The 21,717-nt window shown below is 37.4% G+C and overlaps 1 protein-coding gene across 1 annotated transcript in view; it reads left to right on the forward strand.

Annotated features, from left to right (window-relative positions):
* The window catches only part of LOC132198606 (uncharacterized), a 29,498-nt gene extending 7,851 nt beyond the window's left edge, over positions 1-21,647 (forward strand). The window contains exons 2-3 of the mRNA XM_059622719.1: positions 11,598-12,015; positions 17,753-21,647. Coding sequence (XP_059478702.1) covers positions 11,680-12,015; positions 17,753-18,691 — 1,275 coding nt within the window. The 5' untranslated portion in view covers positions 11,598-11,679 and the 3' untranslated portion in view covers positions 18,692-21,647. The remainder of the gene's footprint in view (positions 1-11,597; positions 12,016-17,752) is intronic.
* Positions 21,648-21,717: the final 70 nt, after the last annotated feature.

The following is a 21,717-nucleotide window of genomic DNA, read 5'->3' on the forward strand; positions in this document are numbered from 1 at the left end:
GCGTCGATATTTTTGCTTGGGTTGCGTGCTGCCATAATTTTGGTTCGGATATCGATTCCATGAGTCGTCACATTACCCTTTCAAAAGCATCCTTCAGCCATGATTAAAAATTTGAACATTGAATCTATTTTATATAATTATAGTTTTTACCGTAATAATTATGTAGTACCTTTTAATATCAATGAAAATTGTATATAAATCGTTTATTTTCAATCAAATGCTTTAATCATAAAAACTTTTTCTAGCTAAATCCCCGAGCGTTTTTTACAATGGTTGATATTTTCCTGCTTTCATTCTTTCAGAGAGACTCGTTCATTATTTTTCCTCAATAACGTTCGATTCATGTCTTTGCCAGCTCTGGAGAAAAACGACCACTCTTTTTGCCAAGCACTCGATCATACACGTTACTTCTGAGCGATCTTTATACTTCAGCTCCCTAGCAAACAACCAGAGAGTGCTTCCTTTCATCGAACATTAATGAAAAGCTCACAATAAAGACGAGGGGCACTTATTGCTCTGGCGGCTTTATTTCCGCAAATGTATAAACTACTTGCGCCGTTTGACCCTTTGCGGGTCACAAAACTTGTCGGCCTCGACCACCGGCGTATAATCAAGAGTGGCGCAAAGTTGTCTCATGCACCTTTGATATACGCACACAGGGCAAAGCTGAAAGCTGAGGTGCAGTTTGAAAGCTGATAAGTTATGCAACCGGCTTGGTTCGCTGAATTTGCATAACAACGTCCGGCGGTCTTTGACCAAATAAACCGCAACACAATCATTTATTTATGCAATCTAATTTTTGTCTCAACGCGGGTGGCGAGGTTGTTTCAGCACGAAACCCTACAGCTGGAGACTATACTTTTATGTCATCATCAGGATAGCACTCGGACACAGTAAAAAAAGAATCGGCACCGATATGGATCTGTTGTGCCTTGATTTACTATAAATGTCTTTTTGGTCGACAATCAGGTTAATGGCCTTTTTGTGTAATGATCAATCGCTCGAAAGTGGGCCAGCAGACGAAAGAATATGTTTAAATTTAAAGACGCATTGGAAAATATCAATATCCGGCGTATAAATTTTTATACACTAGAATAAATTAGGACGTTGAATATTTATTTGCATAAAATATTCTCCGAAAACTGGAAAGAAAATTATTATTCTTTCAAATTAGTTTCCTGGAGTTAGTACTGAAAATACACAAATTTCCAACAAACTTGTTTTAAATTTGCAAACACAATTTGCAACTAAATTTTATTTCTGCCCGAGCGTAATTTCAATCTCTCCGTTCCTTATACATTTAAATTTGAAAACTAATAGTTTAATTTTATTTTAATCAAATAAGAAATGAGGTAAAAAATGGATCAATAATTTAAATTTTGTATAGGTGAAAATTGAATGAAATGCTATTGAGTTTGATTCGATTGCACATGCCACCGGCAAAGGCGGGAGGCATCAATGGTAATTTGTTTGGCATGCTAATTAATGGTTGCGAGCTGATTATGCAAATGCCCGAGGCTGTTAAATTTATCAGTCACGCGCGGCTGTCACTTTGTTACACTCGGCGTATCTCGTAATAAAACTGCACAAAATTTGCACACTTTGGAGCAATAAAAGTGAAGGGGCCCATTGTCCTAAATGTTCTTCCGCATCGTGTCATCGGGGATGACGGAGGATCTGCAGAATAAAAGCAGGATCATCCCGTATAATAAAGCGCCGAAAGGGTGTGTGCGATAGTGGAGAGCAACAATAATAACAACACACGAGCGAGCTGCAAAGATAGAGAAAGAGAGAGGAGAACCGCCGGCGGCTCCTGTCAGAGAGAAAGAAAAGAAAGAAAGGAAAGTGGAAATGGCGGCTGCAAATTGGCATTATTTGCGATGATGCTCCAATTAGAAACGTGTGCGCGCCATGGAAATTCGATACCCGATGCAAAAACACACCACGTAGATATAGGGGTGTATATACATGATGCTGCGGTGGCGCTGCTGAATTATTCATTGTTTCCCGGCAGCCCTTTTATTCGCCAGAAGAGAGCAGAGACGTGCGGCTTAATGATTTTTCGCCAAGGCAAATAATTAATGCGCGACACTTCAACTCTAAGCTGCCAGAGATTAGGATTTCGTAGCCCGACCTTTCCTAATTAATGAGGAATTTGATCCATGCCGCGATGAAAAATTACTCCACTTGAGAATTATCGCATGCAAAGCAGGCTCGAGTTTCCTCCAAGAAAATAAGGGAACTGCTGATAAATTAATCAAGTTGTTGACCCAGTGTCACACGCGGCGGTGGAACAAAAAGGTCAAAGATCAACATTTATCGGCTGCGAAATAGCACAGGAGCTGCCGGGGAATTGGGTCATTCCGGCAAACACACATTTCTTCGCTCGCGCGCGCTCTCTCAAGGGGAAAATCGCGGATTGCGAATGCGGCCGAGAGCCATTAATCATCTCCGAATCTCTCAAGGTGCTGAGACGGTCGGAATGGGAGTGGTAAAGGTTAAGAATATGTGATTGTCGGCGGTTTCCGCAATAATTACTTTTTGAAGAGGTTTTAATTGTTTTAGATTTTTCGATCATTAACCCACAAGCCTTTTTTTTCTCGGAATTGTATAATTATTGTTTCTATTTTGGTTCTACATGAAAACAAGTTTATACTGCATTTGAAAAAAGAAGTATTGGAAAAGAAAAACGTGATAAATATAGTCTTTTTTTATGGAAATATTTTAATTTTTAAATAAAGATGATATTCTGAAATTGTTGAAAAAATAGAGCAAATTTTTTAAATTACAATCCATGGGGAGAAAGTAAATTCTACGCTTACATTATGTAACTTGGCGCTTCTGTTTTACGTGGCTTTTATGAAGTTTTAAATTGCGTGCGAAAGATTTGGACTGTCACCTCTCTGAAAGTTAATTTTTTTCTCAATTCTCCAGAGGAAAAATTTTCTAACAGAACAGGACACTACTCTTGAAAGTTTGGAAAAAGTTAAGCGCGTCAAATCACAAAAAGCAAACAAATCCGGTCCTCTTTCTCAAACGATTTCCGCCGATGAAAAAAAACAAACGGCCATGTTTTGGAATAAATAGAAAATTCCCTCAATATCCTGTACATAGAAGTTCACACGAGCGAGTGCCAATGCAATTTTTTGCTGGCTTTCCATTCTCCGCCAAAATCGAATGGAAGCGAATCTCACAAGTCTGTCGGTCTCAACAATTGTGTGGTTCGACCGCCAAAAGTAAATAAACTTGTATGTGCACCGACCGCTCTCTCTGCAGTACGTCTTCCTCCAGTCAGACAGACCGAATTGGAAGTGGCAGCCTGGCTCCGTCTCAACAATGCATTGTTTTCATTTAACACATTCGGCGCCAATTACATTTTGCGGGCCAGCGCCTCAAAGTCTGTCCTGGAAATTGTGCGTGGGCAAATGTAATACATATGTATGTTGTGATAAAATCATCCGCAGTGGAGAGAATAATTGTGCGCCCCGGATATATAATTGTCTCTCTAGTCCCCGAGGCTTCAACGTTGTTAGCAAAAACTCGATTGAGACCGGGAGTTGGATTGTATTAACTGGTAGTGGCGGGCGCGTTGCAAATGCGTGGAATAAATGGAGGATGGGAGCTGCGCGTCGAAATTGATTCGCCTGGAGCAGGAAACTTGAAATTGACGTTGCTCGGGGCCCTTCAAAATTAGTCTCGCCGACGCGCACCCAGCCAATCGAGTAATCACAAACGTGCATGCAATTATTTTTAACTCTTCAACATTTTTTATTTTTTATTTGCAATGTAAAACTTTTTTAGTTATTGTTTTTGTCATTTATGATAATTTTATTAAAGAAGATAATTTGAATGAAATTAGATTGAGATTTAAAAAAGGTGATTTGATTGATTTTGAGGTGAATGATTCTTTTTCAATAATAAATTTTAATAATTTAATATAATTTTAACATAAAACCAGTTGAAATTGTGCTCATTTTACTCTGGAATTGAGATCATTAATAAAAAGTTATTTCGTGACTGTTTTTGAACTAATTAAAAAAAAATTGAAAACAAGCTTTAAGTAAAATTATTTTGAAGTATATTTGAAACTCATTATAATGAATATATTTATAAATTATTTTTTAATCCGTAAAAATTATTTTAATTTTTTTAAATCAATGTTTGTTTAAAAGATTATTAATAATTTATTTATTCAATGTAAAGAAATAAAAGTAATATTGATGATAAATTAGAGTAAATTTAATAAAAAAATTAATACTAAAATAGCAATGAAGTTGCTTGGCAGCTCTACTAATAAAAAACAATTGATGAAAAAGCAGTTAAAGTAATTAAATGATAATCAGCAATCCCTAGTTTGTTTCCAGATTAATCCCGCAGAGATACATAATCATACCTCGCTCAGTGCACACTCTCTATTCAGCCGGAAAAGCAATAATTTGTCCTTACAGCACAACGTTGTTAGACCGAAACGACAATGAATCTCGGCAACAGATTTGCTCTCTGAACACAACACTAATGCTCGGTATTAAATTTATATAGCTTATACCCTCAATGCTTGGTGGTACGTTGCGTTAGATTCAAGGACGTTTGGTATAACTGGATCGCCTTGTTTGGATCAAATACCATTTCAGTTTCTCATTTCATGATGGCTGCACATTAATTTATTTTGATGGAAGAAAATCGAAAATGAAAAATAAAATAGCTGTTTATTATTGTTTTTAAAATCTCCAACTATTTTATTTATTTAATGTAAAGATTTTAATTTTTATTACAGTCTACATTAACTCTAAAATCCTAATTAGTAAGATGGAAATGCCTAACACGGTTCAAGCTACTTTTATTCCCAATTTTACCTAGTTAAAAGTAACCTTATTTTAGGCATAATATTACCATCAATATTTGCTTCCAAATCTTATTAAATAAGCTGTGTATTTAGGAGATAAACTTTTCATTACGTTATTTTGATCAGGAAGATTTTAGGAGAAAAACTCCCCATAAGACGCAATATCGATTTGTAAATTTACTTTTAGCTACCTCAAAAGTCTGAACAGAAGTGATCAAGTGAATCTCTACAATCGGATGTCAATATTTAAGCAAATAAATCGCCGTTTTTTTGAGCAGAGTTAGTTAATTTCTAAAAATAACCGCCATAAAATTTTTATCGTTCTTTATTTTTCTACCGACTGTAACAAAAACACAGGCTGGGTTAGGCTTTTGGATCGCCCTAATTTCACAATTTGATGCGGTAAACACTGGGGCATATTCCAAGAAGTACGCGGTGTGCAAATCTCCACCCCTTTTGGGCACCTAATCCTCGGCCCAGTGAGCCGCAGCAACCGACAAACGCAAAATCAGCCGCAACAGCAGTTTCAATCAAGCTCTAATTACAAAATGCATCGATAATAATCCCCCCAGTCGAGGCCAGAGTTCGGCAGGTCTACAAAAGCCGCCGGCTTAGCAATACCCATTAAAGCTCTGTTTTCGAATTGGAGCTGCGGCGCGTCACAGCAGCAGATGCGAGCGAGGGCGAAAAAAAACACGCAGGCCAAATATCGGTTTTATGCAAATGGAGCGTCTGTTTCTCTTTCCAGCTCGATCGCACTCATCTCTCTGCGCTTGACAGCTGAAATAAAATCATCTCTCCATAATTATTCTATGCACATATTGAAATGGTCTCGGCCAGGAGAAATAAACACGCACGATTTTCTACTGACCACACGCGCGCGCGCCACTAGCTTTTTCTACAAAAGCGTTGACGCAGTTGCGCCCCGCTGGAAATAGCTCTATTTATACCGAATTTCTACTGGTGTTGCTCATTGGTTGGCGTCGCTCGCTCGCTCGCGCTTGTTACCTGCCGAGGGACGCGAACGCTTTTCGCATTTCTATTGCCTTTTAAAACCCGACTCGCACTTGAGCCGTTTCGCCAATTGTGTTTTCCTTTCCGCCGCTTTTGCGTCATTAACTTTTATAACCGGGCGTTATTCTGCCTAATTTATGAGCGGTTATTTCTCTTGCGCGCGCGCGTGTTGTATCAGTTTTGCGATGGATACAATTTGCGCCTTAATTGGAAACTGGAAGATCGTGTTGTGTAGGTGGGTTTTCGTAATTGGGTTTCAAGTGAAAAAGGTGCAAAGCTGGTTAACAATTACAAAACAGTTAAAGCATGAACATTTAGGATAGGTTCCTTTAACAAAATGTTTTAAACAGTTTGTTATGTAAAAATAATTCATTAGTATACAAGCAGTCTTATAAATAAGATATTAATAATATCAGAATATTGTCTTTTAAAATATAATAGAACAGGAGACATTTTCTAAATCATGATCAATGAAAAAAATAAAACTATGCAGTATGCAACATTAATGTCCTTAAATTTTCTCACAAAGCATTGCGTTTGCTCCAAACAAAAAAAAGTTTCATTATTCTAACAAAAGTAAAGGACTTTTAAAAGTATTTAACCAGTCATTAAATTTTAATTTTATGTTTTATCACATTTCAACATGCGAAAGATAATAGGTTAGAAAACAACTTTATCTGTACATTTAAATAATTAAATTAAATTAAAAAATGTGCGTACTTTTATTTTTAAAACGTGTTAATGAAAATAATTATTTATATTTAAATTATTTATAATATTAAAATTGCTTAAATTTTTAACACTATTAACTATTAGTTTCAATATTAAAAGATATTAATAATTTTAATATTATTAATATTGATTTTATTTTATAAAAAAATATTGTTCAGAGAACACTTCTCTTCATTGTGTCAGAAAGACTGAGATTGCTTTTTGATTGACTACTGTTATTAGTTAAATCGTATTGCAATTAATAAATTATTTGAAAATTAAAATGGATTAGGTACTAATAATGTAATAATTTTACCATGCAAATTGCACGTAATTTAAAATTTAATTCACTCTTTGAACAAAATAAAATCTTGTCACCGTTTGGCGCTATTTATGTTCTTTTAACTCTTCATGCCCTCATTAAGAATAATTTTCCTGACGAGACCAGCATAATTTAAATCCTCGCCACAATGTGCAGTGCAGTTAAAAGCGTTCCAGCGTCATGTCGTTTTTGCTCAGACCAGTGGATGGAGGCTGGAGAGACATAAAAGCGTGCAATTAGGGTGAGAAATTAGTCAAAGTTTGGGCTGAAAGGGCAGTTTAGTGAGTGACGAATTAAAGAAACGAGCCTTGAAGACGGTGATAAATCTTGACCCAGCTAGCATGGCAGGGTAATGAAAGCCTAGATTTACAAATTGCGCGTCTCTTTCTAGCCGTGCCCCTGTTTGCGCGCGAACGTTATTCGAGTCGAGGAGAAAAGGAAGACGTATAAAAGTTTTACATTTCATTGCAGCTCTTTTTTCCTCATTACTGCTTTTTTCCGCACACTTGTGTAATGACGCGCGTCCATGAAGAGGCGGCCGCGTTTTTATTTTCACCGAATAACTATTATCTGTGTCTGAACGCGCCGGGACTAACGCGAGAGTAAAAAAGGGTAATTTTACAACTTGTTTATTGCTCCTTCCAGAGCGCCAATTTGGAATCGATTTAGGCAAATTGCTTCTCTGCGTGACGCACACACGCACCGAGCGAGCAGCTCTTCCTCTGCTCTGTCGCGCCTCTGCTGCTTTAAAGATAAGATCTTTGTTCTCTCGTGTGAATTTCAAACGGCATTGTTGAGAAAATGATTTATATAAAACGATATTTCATGCCTATTGTGACAACTCTCTGTTGAGGCGTTGATATGTGTATTTTTCTGCTGCTTGCCAGGAATTTATCACTTCCGCCCTCCGACTTCAAGAGAACAAAACTTTTTATTTAATTCGTTTGGTTGAGAAAAGAAAAATTCCATGGTTTAAAAAAAAAAGTTGAAAAGCAATTGATACATTAATGTAAAATTTCGGATTTTTACGTAACTTCAAAAGATTTTAATTTAATTTTTAATTTTTCTTTTTTAACAAAATAAATTTGAATTTTTCAAATAAAAAGGGTTAAAAATATAAGCGCTATTTATAATTTTATTAACGTATGCAAAATTGATTCTGATTTCTCTATCGTGATTAAAATATAACCAAAATGTTCAGTCTTGAACAAGAATTTAATTTGAAAACTCCTCCATTTTAAGCACATCGTTTCTTTTTCAAATACAGATTAGGGAGGATCGTTTATCCGAACGACCATTTCAACTTGCGAAACAATTCAATTTGATGCGCCTCTGCTTCCGTTTGCAATATTAGCATTTTCTACGCAGTGCGTTGGACAGTTTCCTCTCTGCGAGCACAAGGACGTATGCAAATCAGCGCGTGAAACAAAGACTAAACATTTAGCCCAGTTTGTGTGAAATTTAACGGCAGTTTGGCGCCGCGATGTTCGCGTCGTTTAAGCTCAAGAGCTGCAATCTAGGGCGAAAAGGCAGGAAAAAAAAGCATTTCAGGATTTTCCACACACGGATCCAGGGGTCCGACCGACCGATGTGCACTGCAGGGGCCGTAAAGCACAAAAAGCGGTGTGTGACGCAAATCCACGATAATTTTTCTGTTCCTTTCTTTATCCCGACGGCAAGCCACTCGCGAGAGAGGGATCCATCCAGCTCTGCTGCCAATGCTATTATCGTGATTATACCAAATAAAAACGTCTCTCTCCGTTTTTTTGCTCTAATTCGCTCTCTACATGTGTTATTTCCACTCGATTTCCCAGCACCCCATTCCAAGCGGCTTATAACCGCAGAGAATATTTCCTTATAATTTCGACCGCCGTTTATATATATAGAGATCCTCTCGGAAGAGCTGCACAAGACGAATACGTATAGTCTGTGTGTGTGTGTTGGAAATGAAGTGCCCCCCGCTCGAATTTATCGCTCCAATTACTATACGAGCGGCGTGGCTGCGAAATGAGCGGACTGAGAGAAGGAGAAAACAAACACACTTTACTCTAAAGAAACATCTCTTTCCTTGCGCAACCGCATCGATTTTCGCGAAATTTATATTCAACTGCTCCTCCTAAAAGGGTAAACCAACTGACCAATTTACACGATTGCCTCCTTAACATTGCAAAGGCAACTTTAAGTTAAGACGCCGTTTATTTTTCATTTGTCGAATTTTCTCTGGAGTGTATGCTGTAAAAACTGTTTATTGTTGGAATCGTAAATATTTATACCAAATATCTTTAATCCTGTAAAGTGAATTAGTGAATTACAATCAAAAGTATGTAAATTTAATTTAGACTTGAATTTTTTAGCCAATAGACATTGTTTTGTTTCTCTTTAAATTTCATAGCATGAGGACTAATCATAGAATTATAAATTCAAAATCCAAAGCTAACATCGATTTGAAATATTAAACCCAACCATTTCTTAAAAAAATTGTCTTAAAACAAGTTATATTGTCAAATTTTTGCAGTATAAAATGAAATATTAATTAAAATATGTCTAAAACTATATCATTAAAACAACTTAGTTAGCCACCAGCATTTAAAGTTACAAGAAGAACATTTTTTTTATCGCTTTTTTGACAGAAAAAATACCTAAAATTTAATTAAGATTATTATTTTTATTATCTGTAGATGCTTTTTTTTATCTGAAAATGAAAGTCAAATTAAATAAACGGGCAATGCCCTTAAAACAAAATTGATGTTTCAAAAAATCAAATTAATTAATTAATTTTCTGGAAAGTAAACAAATAAAAATTAGCTCTGGTCAAAGTGAAGTTTTTGATATAAAATAATTTCCATTTCTGCTTCTCGCAAATGCATGCTTTTGGCAGACCCATGTTTAAGTCAAACTGTTAGGTTTGAATTCAATTCAAAATAGCGGTTAATTTAGCTCTGCCAGTGTAGCGAGCGCAGCTCTCACTTGAGCCGACGACTAGTGCTGGTAATTTTGAACGACAGGGCGAGAGCTGCAGTGTAAAGAGCGGTCGGAAAACAATGTGTGGCCGGCGAGTGTCTCATTGTGTCAATAAATAATGGCGGCAGAAGGATGCACGAATACAATGGGCGCCATTGTAAATTATATTATCTAGTCGTAATTTAATTAGAAAAGTTGAGACGAAGAGTCAAAGCAAGTGCAGAGTTTCAAAGTCGCTTTGAATCGAAAAGAGGCCGAGAGCACCTTGCTCTCGAAATTTATTAACTCCCACACACTAGTGCGCGCACAAAAGTAAATTCCGCACATCGCTCCGTCGCAAAAAAGCCAACCCACCCAACCACCCTCGTCTCCACCGCACACATCCGACGCGTTCGTGATCTCCTCGCAGCAGCGGCACGTGAAAATTGATCTTGGGAACAGCCACTTCATGACTTGCAAAATAAAGTGACTTGCTTCGGCTGGCGCATCCAACATTTTCACACACACACACAAGAACCGCAAAACGCTGGAGAAACATAAATTCGCATGCTCGGGCTTTATTGCGGACGGCTGAGAGTTATTTTACGGGGGTGCGAACACGCCACAGTTGAGGGGACAAAATAAATTTGGCGGCGAGTGTGTGGGTGCGACGGTCAAAGGTCATCACGATTTATCGCCGCCTTTCCACGAAAAGTTCTCAGCTTATGCACAGAAAAAGCATATTTGCTTAAACAACCTTTTTGGGCCCCAACCGAAGTTAAAAACAACCAGTGATAAAAAAATTACTTCAAAGTTTATTGAAATTTTCACGGTGGTTATAAAATTAGATTGTTCAAATTTCTCATTAAAACAAATTAGGTTTTCTAGAGCGAAATATTTTAAAGGTCTATAAATTAATTATAAATCTTCACATCAATTAAAGAAATAATCCCAATTTTATTACTTAAAAAACCTTTCCATGAAACATTGAGTTTAAACAGAAAAAACCATAAAGCTACAAAATGCTGATTTATGGAATAATTTTTAATTGTCCTTATCAAGAAGTTGATGATAAAATATGAATTTTAATCAATTTAATTAAATACAAATTTAATAGTTATCAAATTATTACTCTATTTTATGGTTTAATTTGTAATTGTCCCATGGTGAACAATTTTTGACAATTTAGCTAATGGATTGGAATTCTTAATATTTATGAATTGCCATCAATTTTCAATGAATCTTACGATATTTGAAAAATATTTAGAATCTATGCGGAGATGATAATTAACAAACTTGAACTCTAGCATTAAAAATCTAGAAGGAAAATGTTATTGTTATGTTGATTTACTAATCTGAATTTCCATCCACGTTCAGAGCTTTAAAAATAATCAAAGAAAGAAAATTTAACTGTAGATGACAATCATGGAGTTAAAAACAAAATTATCAAGACTATTTCAATAAATCTATAAATATTTGTTTGAAATAAATATTTTTACAATAAATAATTTTGAATAATTTATATTTAAGAACTGTTTAAAAAAATCTTTATAAATTTTAAAATATTTATTAAACGTGAAAAATTTTTAAGTTGGTCTTTTTTCAACTACATAAAAAATATATTATATAAAATATTTGTTCAATCTAAGGGAAAAATGAGTGTCCGCATTGTACGCCGCGGCCTTTGCGCAACATCCCGTTTTGTGTGTTTGGGGCATCATGTGGCCGAGCCGGTCTCTAATCGATGTGTGTCGTTGGTTGTTGCAGATGGAGTGGAACATTTGTCTGGTGGTCGCGAGGTGAGCCGCGCGAGTCGCTGCACAAAGTGGAGCCGCCTGTGATATGCGAGATGCTCTTGAAGAGGGCTATGCGCTACTACCGCCTTTGGATCTACGCGTGCAACGTGGCGCTGCTGGCGAGCGTCGTGGGCTTCGCGTGCGTCGCCGGACGCACGCTCGCGGACCCGCGACGCGCGCTCATCCCCGCCGTGCGTTTCCTCTACCAACCCACTTTCCTCTACGCCTACCTGGCGCTGATCGCGCAGGGCGGCGCCGTCCAGGTGCTCGGCTGCATCGGCGCCCTCAGACTGAACGAGCGCCTCCTCGAGCTCTACTGGCTCCTGCTTTTCCTCCTCCTCTGCGGCGACGTCCTCATCGGCCTCAGCTGGATCCTCAGGTTTGACCAGGTAAAAATAAAACATATTTTGAAATTTGTTGCTGCCCCGTAAAATTAATATTCAAAAAGTTTAATACGCTTTTCTGGCATGTTTTCAGACGTGAAAAATAATCACTTGGAGAAACTTTTTATTGAAAAATTTACAGCCCTTACTTTTTTTTGCCAAACTAGTGCTGGGAGCTGGAAAATGGAAATAAATAAATTGGAAATATTTTTTGAAACAAAATATTAAATATTAAATTTAAGCCTTTTCAATGGAGAACATGGAAACGATTTTTTTTTCAAGTAGCACAGCCCATTTTAAAATTAAATTATTAAAAAAGGAAAAAGAGTGAAATATATACATAGCGCCATTTGTATATTTTTCAAAAAGTAGAAAATTGGAAAAAAAAGGGCGAAACAACAATACTTTTCCCTCTACATTTCACTGATATTTTGAAAACAAACAAACGAACAACTTTCCAGCAAAATCATTATAAATAATTAAGAAATAGAAAAAAAATTAATTATTTTTAATACACAAGGTTGGAAGAAAAATTTGAGTCGCTGGCCAATTTGAATTTATGACATCATTGGATTGATTAATTATTGAATAACTGAAATTCGAGTTTTTTACGTGAAAAAAGTCCATTAGCGGAAAAAATTACCTCTCACGTGTGTTTTCTCTCTCCGTATTTTTACTTTTTTTTCTTTTTGCTAGAAAAAAAACCTTTGAAACCGCAAATTTTAGCAGTTTTTGCAGTATTTACTTTGCTCCGCCAATGGACTTTGGTCGAAGCTCAACAAAGAGGGGCCGAAAGGGTTTTTCTTTCGTGTTTTTGTTTTACCTGTTGAAGAAAAACAAACTTAAAATACGCGAACACACGGCGCCTGCCATTGAGAGCAGGCAGGGTACGTACACGTGAAATGCTTTGATGTCGGGTCGGTCCTTTCAGAGTTGCTCGCTGGGAAGCGCGTGCGTTTGACTTGTGAATATTTATAAATTGGAAGAACGTTTAGCACACTTTTGCAGCCTTTCAGCAGCATACACACGTTCGGCGGCTTGTTTGTGCTTGTTTTGAACAAACAGCCACGAAAACACGAAATCCAAAGCTGCATGCATTCAATTTTAACGAGTAAACATTCAGCTATTCGTATACAGCTTTTGTGTATCTCCTCAAAGGCGCAGTCAAATCTCAATTTTCTGCGCCGATGAGAACGCGTGAAAGAAAACAACAGCCGCGTTTTATGTGTCTTTCATCTCTTTCGCACGTCTGTCTGCACAACTTTTAAATTCTCTGATCATTATGACTGGCGAAAAATATTTTTCAAAATTCCAAAATTTTCAGATTTAAAGTAACTTAAAATCTTTCGGTGACGATGAATTAAAATTTGGTGCTAATTTAACGTTAATTAATGAAAAAGTATAAAAAATTGGCATTTTTAACTATTCCTCTAGGCCTTGAGCATAATTTCCATCGGAATAAAATAATCGGTGAAGATTTTTTAGCGAAAACAAAATCGATATGAAACGTTTCACATACAGAATTATGTGCAGTAAATATATGGGTTCTGCAGTTCTACGATGCAGAAAGCTGGAAAAGCTGCACTTTGTAATTAAAAACGTCAAGTGAAGTAAAAGACGGCGACAATCACGGAATTGCTCGAGAACACGTACGTTCCACCACGTGACGTCAAACTTGACAACATCAAGTTGACCTCCAAAGTTTATACTCTGTGACATTTCGAGTATGGCTGCAGAATCCCAATTGAGGTCTAGAGCAAAAACTTGCTCGGGGCCGCTCTATCTGACTCGGGCACTAAATATAGAGACCTCCTCGTCGGGCGGGCATTAATTTGGAACAAACGAACGAGGGAGACAATGGACTCTGGCCGCCGCACGCTTCATTGTGCGCTCGCTCGGCCCCCTTTTAAACGACCATTAAATCAGCAATCCGTCAATCCCGTTGGCAATCCATTAATTAGGCCAAACGTCCTAGAGATTTTTTCATCTCTCTTTTATCTTACGAAATAAAAAGGACGAGCTAGAGTAGAAAAAAAATGAGAAATAAAGGTAAAAGCTTGAAAAATTTTGCAACCAAGGAGCATGCCTTGTACGGAAGTTTCAAACTTGATCGTTTTTTCCTGATACTTTCCAGATAAAGAGGCTGAAATTATTTTATATTGTTATTATTAATGAACAAATAAACTTTTTCTTTTGTAATTTTTATGAAAAAAAGAATCAAGGCTGACCAGTTGGCAAAAATCCTTAGATTACTGATCAAGTTTTGAGACCATATACACAGATTATTTATTATTAAAACAAATAAAAAATAAACTTTCATAAAAATTAAATGATTATAGCTGATTTTGTTCTACAAAAAAAATGTACATTAAAAATTTAAATAATAAAAACGAGTTAAAAATTTTATTTCCTGCTCATAATAAAAATAGAACAAAATTGTACAGTGTTTTACAAATAAAATTTTTATAAAATGTATAGATACATTTTTGTAAGGTGTATATTTTTTAATGTAAAGCATACTTGATTATAATTTTAATAGGAATTGATTAAGAAATTTTTTATTTTTGCTACTTAACTGATTCTAATTGTTGGGAGTTTGTTTTTAAATTATCCCTATAACTATCGTAATTGTTCTTGGAATTAATCTTAATTACCAAACTGAAAAATTAGTTTATATAAAAAAGGGTCAATGAAAGTATTTATAATGTGCGTGTATTGTTTAAAATGAACAGCTTTGACGTTAAAAGGAAACAAAAAGCAGACCCTTCTTTCAGCAGTTCCAACTTTTAAACTTTTTATCTGCCTCGCAGGGAAAAGGCCGACTTCTGTCGTAATTATAGAATGATAATTGCAGCGGATTCACGGGAGCGTATACAAGGAAAGAGTGGGCTGGGCACGCAAGCATAAATTAGCGCGAAATTGGACTGCTTGCTCTGGGAGCCGCGCACGTTAGTTATATTTTTCTTCAACTTTCGCCTGGTTTTGTTTAAAAAGTTTAATCTCCCTTTCTGGCGGAAAATTTGATAGCGCGGCTGCGAAATTGGCCCGGAACATTTCCAGCCGGGTGTCTTGTTGCGTCTCTTGCTAACTTTATCCCGGGCAGGCCAGAGAGCAGCGCGCGTCACTGCAAATGGAATTTTTATTTACATTGCAGCCATGAGTGACTGGCTTTAAGATTCTCGGCGAGAGAAGAACGAATTCCCAGCAGAAATTAGATCCGCCGACCGACCTCTAGGCAAACAGCCTGATGAATTATTCACATGCCAATCTGGCGTCGGAAATTTGATGCGGACAAGGTGAGAACAAATTGTATCTCTCGGCCGTGCAAATCATTGCAACAAGCGGGGTTAACTTGGTGCTCGCGCGTGTGTCAAGGCCTATAATATGTGTAAAAGCGTCTCTCTCTTTTTGCAATCGTGCAGTCAGCGAGCATAGCAATGGCAAAGAAAGCAGCCCCTCGCCGTGTTTGCAAAAGAGCTCTCATCTTGCTGAGTGGTTTTTAATGAAACTGCGTCCACGGCAAGCGACGAATCGACAACTTGCTCTCTAAGTGCTTTAAAAATGAATATTCTCCGACTTTTTTTGTATACAAAATGTGCGCTTCTCTATTTTTTGTTTTCATAAGAACGGATAAAACTGAGAGAATTTTTTTTATTTCTTTCGCTAGAGCTTATCTGGAGCAGAATTTTCCATAAAAATAAAAATAAATGGCAAAATTTTATATTTGATGAATTTTGAGACAAATGTACTTTGACTAAAACTTAAAAATTGACTCCATATATAAAAGTAAAATTGTTCCTTAATATAAAACACTTTAAATTTGATATGAAACTCTAAGAGAATTGAAAATCCACCTTTTATAACATATTTTATTGGAAAAAACATTTTCCAAGCAAAATGTGTTAGACAAAATTGATGGACTTGTTAATTTTCAAAGTTTTCATGGCTCTTACTCTCATGCTTGTGGATTAAGGATTATGGCACCCCAGCAACTTTTAAAAGTAAACAATTACGTCACTTTTGGTAAAAAAAAAAGATGAATCCTAATGCAAAGATAAGTTGTATTTTTATAAAGTTTTCTTTCTTTTTTTTATTCTAATTTAAATTGAAAATGGTTTTTTAAATTTTCAATTTTTGCGTATAGCATTTGAAAAGAAGGTAATTTAAAAAAGCTTATAAAAAACGACGCTGGCTTATTTATATGAAAAAGCTTCCCTTCGTCATACTTCATACTTATTGTCTCTGAGTAATTCAGCTTTTGACAAAAACGGAAAAGGTCAGCTTGCTAATTAATTTTCCAAGTCACGACTTTTAAGCTTTAATTATTCCAATGCCTTTGTGCGGATGAAAGAGCATGAGCGTGAATTATACGGCATGTGCATTCCGAGCTGATTAAACAACAAAGCTCACTCAGTGCCCGTTTAATTAGACAACGCCTGCCGCTCGCTGCTTATGCAACGCGGCGAGTTCAAATGTTGAGCGGACAGCATAACCAGTAGGAGATTTAACACAGGCAGGCCGGCTAGCGAGGGCGCGTGCGGTTTTGCCGTAATGAGCTTAAGTGTTTGCTGCGGCAACTCTGGATTTATTTGCTGCTGCCATTGTTGCCGCAGCACCAGTCTTGACAGTTTTCATTCGGTCCAGTCATGGCCCGACCGTGTTCTCAATTAAAGACGCCGCTGTGGGAGTAGGAAAGAGAGTGCGGTCGTTCAAAGGCACGCCGCGCACCAAAGCCGGCCTATCTTGATTTAGTCACATACGGGATGGTTGTCAGCCGGCAACTTTTGTTGAAAAATTGCCTCGCGGAAAGCGGAAAAGAGAAACAGGAGCGGTGTCTGCCAGAGCCGGCCGAGATAGGGCACAAGATGCCATCGATTTTCCGAGATATAAGTTCAAGTCGGAAATGACACTGGCCTCCAACACGCGCGCCCAGTTGCTTTCTCAGAGGTAATAAATTGCGATGACGAGCGTGCAATTTTTCAGTGTTTGCACAATCAACGTGTCATCGGCATGAGCGATGTTGGGGTGGAATTATCTGCAGAAGGAGATTTATTTTCATATAAAGGGAAGTGAGACATCAGGGAGCAAAGTTGAAAAAATCTCCACATTAACTGATTAAAATGTTGAATTAAATTAATATTTTTGGCCAGTGTTTTGTAATTTAACTGTTTTTCCAATTAAATATATTTCTTTATTAGGTTTTGGTATAAAATTAATGCAAAAATAAAAAAAAACCGTAAACAATTTCCATCTAACAATAAGGAATAAAGAGCAATTCAAATATGTCCATTTTTTTTTTAAATAAATTTTAAAATGCAGTACATTTTGCTTTTGTATATTATAAATTACATTGAAATTAGGTTTTCCCAAATGTAATTTCATGCTCATACTTTAATTATAGGAAATTGAATTATAATTTATTAAAGCAGCTTAATAACCTCATTTATTTATTAAAATTGAAATTTTTTAGTATGTCATATCGAATTTCTAAAGCATGTTGTTCCTAATGATAGACACATAGCAATCTGGCTGGCCTAGTTTAAATCGAATTGGGCCCCTCGTCGCCATACGCCCATGCCTGATTATCACCAAATCCCCTAAAGGCACCCTCTGTGCAGCTATGCTTTGAGCTTTGAGTTTGCGATCAGAGCAAATAGCGCTGTCGCCTTGATGCATGCCACGAAACCCAGCAGCGCAAACAAAGGCCCAGATCTAAATCTCTCTTTCATTCCGCTTGTTGCAGATCTGCGCCGAAATCAAACCGACGCTGCAGGCTCGCATCGCAGACGAGTACTCGTCCAACGCAGACTTCACAGACGTGTGGGACACTCTGCAGCGGAGCGCCAAGTGCTGCGGCGTGGCAGGACCTCGCGACTTTCTCCCCCTGACGCCGCAGAGTCCTGGCGAGGGAGGCAACAACACCACAATCATCGTTCCGCACAACCTGCAGGGGTGGTGGGGGTGGAGTAACGAGGGTGACGAGAGCATCCTGGTGCCACAGAGCTGCTGCCGACCCGTGATGGTTCTCGAGACCACCACCTCAGGGTCGCTGGCCAACGAGACCATCATCCTTCAGAGCAGGCAACGCTGCGAAGTCTTCTCCCTGGGTTGCGAGCAGCACCTGGTCAGGTGGCTCAGGTCGAACTCCGACATGTTGCTGGTCATCGGCTACTGCGTGGTGGCCTTCGTCAAGCTCACCTTCTTGGGCATTCTGCACTATGAAATCAGGGAGATGCTGCAGAAGATCAAACTGATGCAGCAGGAGAGGGAGGCGTTCGCCAACTCAGGGGCAGACCTGACCCTGGCCAACCACTACCAAGCCCTGCCGACCAACCTTCCCCCCTCCCCTGTGCACATGAACCACCTGAACCACGCCCACGTGCCGTCGCCGCAGCCGACGTCCGTGCGGCAACAGCAACAGCCGCCGCCGCCGGTCCAGCAACAGCAGTCGCAGCCCGAAAGTTTTTTCGGCTCGTCGCCTCCGACATCGCTGCAGGCGCAGATGCTCTGCTCGCCGTCCCAGTTCTCGCGATTGCCAAATCACTTGCTGCGTTGCGGCGAGCTGGACGGCAACAACTCGGACACGGGCAGCCATTGCGCCCTCATTTCTCTCGACTGCAAATCGAGCAGTTTCGATAACAATAACAAAGACACTAGTACGTCGCGCCAGACGCAGATCTGACTATTGTGGCGTAGGTACGGCACCATAGCCTTATAGCGTGATGACGAGCTTAACTCGCGGCAGATTCAGTTGACTATTTAAAATAATCAGAATACGTTCAAGGCAGCACGTTTGCAACTTTACCAAGAACCACCGTATAAATTAGATGAAATTGATAAAAAGATGAGAGAAGGCGGATCCTTTTTGTGTCCAAGGTGAAGGAGAGAAGTTGACAAATCAAAATTACTCATAATTATATATTTCACGGCAATATTTATGTTCAACTTATTTCAAAAAAATGTTTTGTATATAAAATAAACTTCCTAAATTGGAAATATATAGTCTGCGATTTATATAGGGCTGGAATCCCAGCTAGAAATTTGATTTTGTTTTGCCTGAAAATTTTAGAAGATCTAACTTTTTACCATGGAAACCAATTTTTGTTATTTATATTCTTCCTGTTTTTGTACGTTAAGAACCAGTTTTGGGAAAGTATCAAATTTTGCCAAGGTTGCAAATTACCTTTTTTATTTTTGTTGTAGAAATAATTTTTTTATCACTTCTTCTCCACAGTCTTCTATTTTTAAACCATTACATAAAACTGATCTTTTTTTTAAATTCTCACTTCACTCAAACATATTGTATATAATGTGAAAAGTAACTTAAATGAAATTTGATCAACAATAAAATCCATTTACAGAATTGTAAGATATGAAATTTATTAAAAACATTTTTTGCAACCTTTTATTATATCTTCTGTACAAATCCCCACACTTCTTTTCCTACTCTCAAATGGACTCTGCCTTTTCTCGTATTAAAAAGGAACCCTCCACGTTTTTGACAGGTTCGCGTTTGACTGAAAAATAAGTTAAAATACTCGACCAAATTTGATAAGCTTTGTATCTACCATGAAAATTTTGAGCAAGGTTGTAAAAACGATCGATTTTTCTTCTGGCCAAGAGAGATGGACAAAATAAATGTCTCGAGTTTTGAAAAGGGTTTTCACGAAACGGCACAACATTCTGCATGGGGGGGAAACGTCGTAAAATTCTATAATATCAAAGATACACCCTTTCGGATATTCGGTGGATTGGCCGGCCAGCTTGGTGGGCAGGCGAGCACGGTGCTTTACTTTTCAAGGTAATGCCGCCGCATTTTATGGACAATGAATAATAAAATGATATGCCGACACTCCTCTCGACAAATCAATAGCTGACGGTGTGTTGAGACGATAAATAATTCATAGCTATACACCCACAAAAGAGAGGCGGTCCTTGGACTATAAACACATCTCGTTTGCGCGGCGGACCTTCCACTATATAGAGCACTATACTTTTTCGAATAGAACTCTCCTCACTCACACGACACACATGGCTGTATCAAAATTACTTTTGTAAAAAGCAGTGCGGATGAGTGGACCTTTTTTGAGTGTGTGACCTGCAGATAACATCAGTGCCAGAGAGTATAATAACCGGGCCAAAAGGACGGATATTACAAAAAACAGACAGCATTTCAAATTTTCGCTACATACCCGCCGGCTAAATGCTGGTACTTTTCAAAATAGAAAGAGAGCTCCTCTGTATTTCTACACCCAGGAACATTTTTTGTAAAACTCGGACTCTCGCCGTTTCATTCCATTCCGTAGTAATAATAATGTCTTGAAATGGAAAAACTGATTCTTTTATCTGTGGGAGAAATATTAAATTTTTAAAATAATATGTAAACTTTCGGTGTAAATATTTAAAATTTTTACTCAAATGTGCAGTTCCAGTGTATTTAAATTTAAAACAGAAAATTCCTGATTCTCCTTTGCATTCACGTTGTTAATGGGGCAGTGGAATATTCGTTTGAAAGCTTATTTGAGAGCAATACTATACCTCGATGCAATGGTAAAATTTCAAAAAGACTGAATGGTAAATAAATTTTGAGGAAAATGTCTTGCTTTTTTATTAATTATAAAAGATTTAAATTATATAATTGAAATTTAATTTTCCGTTGTTATTTAAGAATTGAATGACAATAATTATGGCAAATTATGTTGCAAAAAGTAAATCAATTTCGCTGCCCTAGTCTGTTGTAATTCTTGTTCTTTGAAGCAATATTATTTCAGGAATCGTGTACCATTCAATGTATTACGCCACTCATCTGTGACTCTTAGCTGCGCATGACCAGAAACAATAAAATCCGTTTTTATTGTTAGCATAAATAAATATTATTCAAAAAAGCCAAATCAAAATTTCCGTTCGGGAGAGAAATTATATTAAATTTTCGTCGTTACAATATTAATGTTATAGAAACTCAATGTTCCAGATGTACAAATTCGCCTGAGTAAGTGCGAGACGTGAATAAAAATAGTCAACAAAAAAGGTTTGGTGCGTATTTTAAACAGGGGGGCTGATTTTATCAAGTAATCAAAATACATGGCATCGACGCTGACCCACTATCTGTGCGAACCTGCGCATGACGCGCGGTTCAGAACTTGGACGCAAACGTGTATTTTTAAAAAGGCACTTTTATCAAAGTCACTTTAAAATCTCACAATTTACCTTTTACGAGAGAGCGAGAAATAATTAGAGCTTTAAAATTAAACAAAATTTAGCAAACAAGACAATTTACATTAAATAAAACGCTAATTATATATAAACAAAAATCAATAGGGGCGATTTCGAGCTACAAATGAAATCCAAACTATGGACGTATTTAAAATCAATTTGAAAATCACAACAAGAAAATTTTCAAATCTATTATAAGTGCATTTGAAACAGCATGCAAAGGAGAAAGTATGAAAACGAGAAGAGGAGGAAGAAGAAGAGCGCGTGATATGTTCAGTAATTATGAAACTAATCATCCATCACAATTATATGCGAGTGCGCGTTGCATAGGAGTGTGTGTGGGTGTGCTTATCAGGAGGGAGAGTGACATTTACTTTATTCTTATGAGAAAATGATAATAAATTCAGGAGTTAGTGGAATTATAATGACTCTGAGTATTATTTATTTCAGGTAAATTAAACCTTTATTAATTATTGATAGACGAAGAAGTAGATT

Source organism: Neocloeon triangulifer, unplaced genomic scaffold (assembly GCF_031216515.1).
Source record: "Neocloeon triangulifer isolate White Clay Creek 2 clone unplaced genomic scaffold, ASM3121651v1 ptg000013l, whole genome shotgun sequence".
Classification (NCBI taxonomy): domain Eukaryota; kingdom Metazoa; phylum Arthropoda; class Insecta; order Ephemeroptera; family Baetidae; genus Neocloeon; species Neocloeon triangulifer.